Here is an 8,094-nt window from a genome sequence, read left to right as displayed (position 1 = left end):
AGAGGCTAACAAAATAAATGGTTGTGTTAGAAAATGCCCAGTGAAATCAGCATACAAGTTGATAACAAAACTTTTCGTTATAGAGTTCTATTCGTATCAGTGGGTGATATAACAATTTAGACATTAAATTAAAAATCCTGAGCATGTAGGACAAAATTCTTTCTAAATATAAACAATCATGTATTAACTATAATAAGTGAAATCTGAAATATGAATCCTTCTAAACAGCCTCCAATGCAGTTTGATTATAAACTCTGGGCATGAATTCTTGTGTTTTGTTTCTGATGTATCTCTAGCACCTATCAGAAGTTTTTTTGCTGTTGTTTTTAAAGATTTATTTATTCGAGAGGGAGAGCACACGTGGGCACACATGAGCATGATGGGGAGGGGCAGAAGGAGAGAGACTCTCAATCAGACTCGGCGCCAAGCCCAGAGCCCAACGTGGGGCTCAACCTCACCACCCACAAATCACAACCCCAAGATCACGACTGGAACAGAAACCAAGAATGGGATGCTCAACCAACTGTGTCACCCAGGTGCCCCCAAAAGATTTTTTTAATTAATATTAATTTCCCAGTATAGTGCGGTCATGTTGAAGGAGTGACATAATATGTCTGATGAGAAACAAACCAACATGAAGTTGATTCCTTTTGGAATGTATTAGCCCTTAGGGGAACAGGATATATCACCTGGCTTCCCATAGCTCCCGACACCAAAGTACAATATAATACAGGCATATAAAACAGGGGGACCAAAATTGTTGACGCTTGTGCACAGGCTCTCTCATATTAACAGTTGTAACATTTTACTTTGGAGTTTTATTTAAACGACCTCAGCATTTTGGATCACAGTTTGGGAGTGCTTAAGGGTTTGAGACTGGGTTTGTTGGTACCCTCTCATACGTCCGAGTACAGGTAACATTGTTCACAGCACTTTCCTAGGAGACAAATGAAGGGATAAGATATTTCAGTGTTGTTGGTGAAACTGACTTTTAGAACAATGGAAACTAAGTACTATCCGTACATATTCCTTAAAAATCTTAAAGAGATCTATGTAGACAAATGTAGATACCAACTATTTATTAGCTGACTTTGCCATATGTGTATGGCAAATCATATATATGGTAGATTTGGTTATACATATTTATGGTATATAATGCACATGTGTGTGTATGTATACACACACAAAAACAAAGCAAATAGTATAAAAATTGAAGTCCTTATTAAAACATTTTATTGTTTACAGTGAAGCCTTTTTGATAATTATATACTCTACATATTACATCTATGTAGTATTTTGTGGGTTTTAGGGTACCAATATATACATGATAGTATTTAATTATCTCAATAAAAACCATGAAGACAGTCCTATATTTTTTTAACTAAACTCAGTCTTGGAGAGGATAAATGACTTGTCCAAAGTCATAGAAGTGCTGAATGGCAGAGACGGAAGTGAACATTTTGGATTCTGAATCTATATTCTTCCTAATCAATTAAAAATATATTTGTTTGGTAGTTAATGTCACTATTAAGGAGCAGTAAAATCAAGTATCTTTAGTCTTCCACTTATTACTTTATAAAGAAATGTACTCTTCATTATTGAAAGAAAAAATATCCCTACATTAAGAAATGAGGATAGGGTGAGAGGTTTTTTTGAGGGGTTACTTCTACATAATTCTTACATATTTCCTTAGAACCATGTGATACTAAAATTGCCATTTTATTAATTTTGATGGAATTAGGGATTTAGGAAAAAATTGCCATTTTATTAATTTTGATGGAATTAGGGATTTAGGAAGAAGAATCATTGACATATTTCCCTCTACTGTGTAGAAGTGAGGAAGATGACCTGAGAAGTCATCTCATGGGGAGCAGAATGGACTCAAAAATGTATACTTTAAAATTAAGCCAACCTGGCTTTTAATCCCAGTGCCGCCATGTTTTATGAGCTGAATATCCTCAAATTAAGTCAGTGGCTGAATCTCAGTTTTCTCACCTGTTAAGTGGGCTAATTAGTCTTACCACACAGGATTATGGCGAGGATTGGGTAAATAATATATGAAAATGAGCAGACACGGTAGTCATGGAAATTTAGCTTTTAATTGTGTCAACTCATCCATATACCAAGTAGACACCACCTAAGATTTGCATTAATTTAAATTTCCTTTTTATGTGTTTGTTTGGTATTGAGCTGGAAACAGTGAGAAATTAATCCTGGTATGGAGCAATAGATGAACAATAACTCACAATCTTTCTTGCACAAATGCATGCTTCTTTTGGCTTATGTACAAGTCAAAGAATTAGGCAATGGAATTCTTTATTTTCTTTAGCTTTATAGTTCCTCAACCCATGCACATTTTATAATATTTATGATTATACATTTATCTGCCAATGTTTTCCCCCCATTCTTATAAAGCAAGAGAAAAAAATTACATTTGCTTCCATTATTTTAGAACAAGCTATCTGAATGATTTTATATTTAGGTGTTATAGCAGGTGACCCAAATAATGACAAGTAGCTCACTCACCACCACCATTTTTCCATCCACCAACTTTCTCCTTATGGTGTTCTCTTTGCCATCCCAATCCTGAACTTGAATCAAAGAGTCATTATCTAAGGTTACCACACTCTGAAAAACAGACAAAACCGAATTCAGCTCAGATTGTCACATTTGGGCATTTTATGAAGCACCAAATTCTTGTCAGCTGTTGTGATACTCTCAGCTTTAGAATAGTGTTTACAGTTTCATTTATGTTTTTTTTTTTTCATTTATATTTTAAGACTTGGTCAGCACTAAGTTTGTTGGCCGATTCTTCTGCAGGGGGAAAAGGTTTTATAAGAGTAAACATATAATGTTATCTTGAAAAATAAGTAAAACTCTCTTTTCCCTGAGAAATTAAGAGGGAGAGATCCCCTGTGCCCTCATTTCCTGTCCCCTCTCCACCGCACACACACAGAAACTTCTCCAACCCCATCACAATGCTGAATATGTATACTAAGTTAGAAAGCAGTTCCCTTTGTCTGAAGCCACTGGGGCCTGTGGTTAACTTGGTACTGTGGCATAACCTCACCTATACTGGTTAATACAAGTTTTATTCATTGTAGCTTTATGCATAGAAAAGTGCTACAAACTAGAAGAGCAGAACTTTTGTTTTTGAGAGAAAAATCTAGAGAAATGATTTTCAAAATGTGTCTGTTGAGCATCTGCATCAGAAATATTAGAAACACAGTTTTCAGGTGCCTACCCCAGACATGAGAGCCTGTGGGAATGGGACCTCCAAGTAGGCACTTTTCACAAGCTTCACAGATGTACATATAGATACATTGGTATCTATATTAGAATTTAAGGTCCTCAGATTTAGGTTTTAGATGAATTTGCTCTAATTGTTTATTTACTTAGAATAATTTTGAATTAACATTCTTATGACGTGTATCTGAAAGAGTGTTGAAGGCCTCACCTTGGTTTTATGGCCACCTGGTGTGGTTTCCTCAAACTCTTCCCCCAGTTTAAAGGAGATCTTATTATTTTTAAAGATGCTTTTGGTTTTTATAGTGATCCAATCTTCCTGAGTACTGATGGTCACAGTGGGTTTTGCCAGACAGGCAAGTTTCCTGCTGGCTCTTCCTATCCCTGGAAACCAGATAAAAGGACATCATAGTTGAATCTGCTGCTGGCTTTAGAAACTCATGTTAGCTGTATAATTCTTTATTATCTAGGAGGTTTGTGAGTTAAGCAGATTTAATGCTTCATGAATGCAAATATCTGAAGCTAGTATCACCATCATTATAAATTAAAATAGATTATATTTTACAGGAAAACAATAGTCCCTAGTTTGGGCTAGTGGTTGTCGTGTTTCTTTAGTCTAGTAGTTATTGATCTTGTTGGTTCATGAATGTCCTTGAAAATTTGATTACAGCGATGAACCATCTCCCTATTTTAAAATGCACTCATTTATACAGATGAAATAGTTTGGTATGATTATTCAATCTTTATCTCTTCACTTGCATTCTTATATGTACACATATATAGAGTTTGTTTTTTCCATTATGTTTATTTTATTGTGCTAAAGTACATATAACATAGAGCCGCCTGGGTAGCACAGTCACTTAAGTGTGGGACTCTTGGTTTGGGCTCAGGTCATGATCTTAGGCCATGGGATCGAGCCCCGCACTGGGCTCTGTACTCAGTGTAGAGTTTGCTTGAGACTCTCTTCCTCTGCTCCCCCTCACACACTCTCTCTCTTATTTTTTTTTTTTTTACTCTTTTTTTACTCTCTCTCTTAAAATAAATAAATCTTTAAAAAATAAAATACATATAAAAGTTATCATTGTAACCATTTTAAAGTATTTAAGTGATATTAAGTACATTCACAATATTAAACAACCATCAACATATATATATGAGATTTTTAAAAATATAAATATTTTATTATAACAATTATTATTCAACTTTTTCAGATTTTCTGTGTCCATACATATAGATATAAATTTTTGTCATTGCTACATAATAGTTTATAGGATGTGTATATTAATATTTATTTCATCTCTCTCCCTATTGATGGACATGTAGTTTGTTTCCACTTTTTCTTATTATAAATAATACTATTGTGAACATTCTTTTTTTTATTGTGAACATTCTTATACACCTAGCTTTGTGCAGTACACGTAGGACTCTTTTCTATAAAATACTATCACATATACAACAATACTTAAGTTAAATTTCTAAGAGAAGATAAATTAGAGAAACACTTCTAATATGGTTCATGAATTCATAATGTGAAACATGATAACAAGTTGTGATATATTAGATAATAATTCCCAAAGATATTCACACCCTAATCCCTAGAACCTGTGAATGTCATTTTATATGCCAAAGGGGAATTGTAGATATGGTTAACTCAAGGATCCTAAAATAGGGAGCTAATCAGACATGTGGACCCTAAATGTAATCACAATTTCATTAAACAAAAAGGAAGGGGGATATTAGACTACAGAAGAGGAGAGGGCAATATGACAACAGGAGCGGAGATTGGCACGTTGTGGCCATACAACCAAGGAATGCCAGCAGCCGCCTAAGCTGGGAAACAAAATCTATTCTGAAGATCTTCTAAAGATTTAGAGCAAATGCTTGCAAAAATGATTATTTATAAAAATAATTATGACTTTTTGCTTGAAATTATTTATGGAAAGCATTTTCATTTAGTATATGATGCACATGTGTTTTGTCTGTGCAATCTATGTAAATCCATGATAAGTTACATGGGGTGAGGGTTCTGTCGATTACAAACTAATTTTGCATAGGTACGTACTGAACCAATGTTGATCGTTTCTATGTGATTATTTCTATGTTTCTACTGGAGGGAGGGACAGGTCCAAGATTAACCTGATATCATGCAGACCAAGTTTCTGTGCTATCATTTCTCTCATGTTTACTGGCTATGATATGCAGGTAAAAATGGCTCACCCAGCTCTTTCATATATTCTTCAAAATTTTCACAAGAAATGGATTTCCATTTTCCCTGGAGCTGATCAACCATTCTGTCTAAATTGATCTTAAAGAAAAATAATATCATTAGGATGAGTATGTTGTTGCTTCCTGAAATAGTGTTAGAACTCGTTTTTAATACAATTCTTGTGAATAGTACAGAAAAGTCAGTTGGGGGGGAGTTAGGAACTCTAATCCTTGTCATCTTTCCTTAATAGTAAAGCAGGAAAGCTCTCTCAAATGTAAGCTGGTCAAGATGAAAATGGAAACAATTTTTGGCAGGACCAGATATAATTTTTCCATCTCTAATTTAGGATCAAAACTAGGTTTATAAATTCTAGTTCCTTCCCTAAGAACAGCAACACACACATACACATAGCAACACATAAGAAGTGGAACTAGGCAGCTATGTTTATGCCATAGGACCCCTTTGTCTCTCTTTCTATGACCAAGGTGTTCTAGAATAAGCCAATTTGTCAGCTGTTTAGAGATCTTATCATACTCTCGTTCTTGATAATTTGAACCAAAAATCAGAAAGATTTCATAGATGGTATTTGGCATTTGAACTAAAAAGTTAAATTTAGCGAGGGCTAGAACAATCATTTTAGCCATGTACATATGGAGCAAGAGAATGAAACATAGAAAAAAGGAGAGAGTCTGTTCACATACATGCGCACACACACACAGCCTTGTTATTCATGCTTTTCCAGATGTCAGCTCAATTTCTCATAAGCTTACAGAGTTGTCATTGCATAAGAACACCAGATATCTTCTAGTAAACCTCCTCAATTTAGGCTAGGTTCTCTTGCTTCCAATCTTGACAGAAATACTCTGATGTCTACTGATATCTTGTAAGGAATCAGAACAGAGGATAAGGAGTAAAAGAGGAAAGACACCAACTAGAGGATATTTCCAAAGTCAAGAGACAAGCACAGCCTTACACTTAAACGCCATCAGCTCTGAGAGCATCATTGTTAACCCTAGGCAATGCTTGGTGTCCATATTGCTAACACAGAGTTATTAAGAAAAACTGAAATCATAAAATTATTTTGACAGAGAAGAAAAGCCTTTTGTAACAATTCCTATTAAAATGTTAAATCTCCAATATATCTATAAATATCTGTAAAAGCATTTACCCAAGCCAATGATCTCACTGATAATTATTCAACTAACGTTTATGGAGCACCTAGTATTATATGCCTAATATGAGGCTAAGCAATTTTACATAAACCATTGATTTAATGTCCCAACTATGGTTGAAAAAGATATCATAGCTTGTTTGTTCCTTTCCTGTGTTAGGAAGTTTACCTTTATGATTTTTTCTTACATTAATGTATATAAATTATAGTTATCCCCACTCAATCAAATAGCATGAGGCTGAAGTCAGGAAATGACTCACCACTGAAGGTACTAAAGATATTAAGATTAGGCACTGAAATTACTAAAATTCCTAGGATTTTTTTTTTTTCAAGAAAATGTCAAATGTGTTGCCTCATGTGTTGGGTGCATACTGATCCTCCAACATGAGGAAATCAACCATTGGAAATCATCTCCTTGAAGACGTTGTCATATTGGAAGCACAGCATTGGTCTCTATTGCTGGCAGGTTAGACTCAGAGAAGTGTCAGTAACATAGTACCCAGGCTTGTCCTCTGTCTCTGCTCATGTGGTGTCTCTGTTCATGTGCTCATCGCATCAATTCAAAGACCGGCCATGTCCACTTAGTTGCTCACTGCCTATTCAGTGATGGAGGCTTTCTGGTGTCCATTCATCAAAAATCTTCACACATTCCTCGTTGACAAACTTCTGTGTCTTCAATTTTTCAGTCCTTTTCCTTCCAGACCCCTGACCAGCCCATCAGAATATTCTTTCTACCCATGAGAATGTCTTCATTCTCACCTCAGACCACTGCTCCCTCCACACAAAATGAGTAAAGGTTGCCCCACTCTGGGTTTTGTCCATTGGGATGAGTTTTCAAGCCCCCTTCCACCCCAGGTGTGATTAAACTACTGCAACTGGCATCCATACACTAAGCTGACCTGCCCATGAAACATGTTCAAGCCCTTCTTACTCTTTCAGCTGGTTACACAAAGTCTAGGAATGGTCGGAGGGAGGGGTGCTGGTACACCCAGGGTGTGTGACATGAGGATCGGGGTTACCTGCTCCTGCAGCTACTTCACATCTCCGGGTCTTGCTCTGCTTTGATCCCAGATGCACAACCTGGATCTTATTTTGGAATGCTGGGCTTGACAGAACCCAGCTCACAATGGACAGTTCCAGACACATGGTTACTTGGTGTCTTATACTCTAGAATTCTGTCTCTACTACTCCCCAGTGACACACCAGGAACTCCTTTCAAAACCATATAAGTTTCTGTTGCAGGCAGCACCGTCTTGCTCTGAAACCCCAGAGGTCTGTGTTGTGGCGCTTCCACTGTGGCTTCATCTATATGCCACACTCATATTTCCCCATCACTAATACCTCCAATGGCTTAGGATTTGCCAGGTCATGTGGCCCAAGAGACAGGGCTGTGTGTATGGCAATTCTCACTTTCCAGGCCTCATTTGGAGCAAGGAGCTGTGCCTGTCACCCAATGTGTGGGCTGGAGCAC

The 8,094-nt window shown here is 36.4% G+C and overlaps 1 protein-coding gene across 2 annotated transcripts; it reads right to left on the bottom strand.

Moving 5' to 3' along the window:
- Positions 1 to 795: 795 nt before the first annotated feature.
- On the bottom strand, positions 796 to 7,784 carry FABP12 (fatty acid binding protein 12). 2 transcript variants are annotated; one of them, XM_072804109.1, is made up of 5 exons: positions 7,643 to 7,780; positions 5,464 to 5,551; positions 3,458 to 3,630; positions 2,527 to 2,628; positions 796 to 937 (listed from the first exon to the last, which is right to left on the bottom strand). In XM_072804109.1, the coding sequence occupies exons 2-5, from the start codon at positions 5,534 to 5,536 to the stop codon at positions 863 to 865; spliced, it is 423 nt and encodes a 140-aa protein (XP_072660210.1). In that variant the 5' UTR covers positions 5,537 to 5,551; positions 7,643 to 7,780; the 3' UTR covers positions 796 to 862. The 2 variants fall into 2 exon arrangements, with proteins under 2 accessions (XP_072660210.1, XP_072660209.1); XM_072804108.1 differs by lacking the exon at positions 5,464 to 5,551 and having other exon boundaries at positions 7,643 to 7,784.
- Between the last annotated feature and the right edge of the window lie 310 nt (positions 7,785 to 8,094).

Source organism: Canis lupus, chromosome 28 (genome assembly GCF_048164855.1).
Source record: "Canis lupus baileyi chromosome 28, mCanLup2.hap1, whole genome shotgun sequence".
NCBI lineage: Eukaryota > Metazoa > Chordata > Mammalia > Carnivora > Canidae > Canis > Canis lupus.
The sequence above is the reverse complement of the archived record's forward strand: the minus strand, read 5'-3'. Positions and strand labels throughout refer to the sequence as shown.

Excerpts from the sequence above, each read along its gene's own strand:
- FABP12 (XM_072804108.1), bottom strand. The coding sequence starts at position 7,769 with ATGTGTCTGGAACTGTCCATTGTGAGCTGGGTTCTGTCAAGCCCAGCA. Across the intron at positions 3,631-7,642 it reads TGAAGTAGCTGCAGGAGCAG|GGATAGGAAGAGCCAGCAGG; the intron begins GTAACCCCGATC and ends TCTGGTTTCCAG. Across the intron at positions 2,629-3,457 it reads CAGGTGGCCATAAAACCAAG|AGTGTGGTAACCTTAGATAA; the intron begins GTGAGGCCTTCA and ends TCTGTTTTTCAG.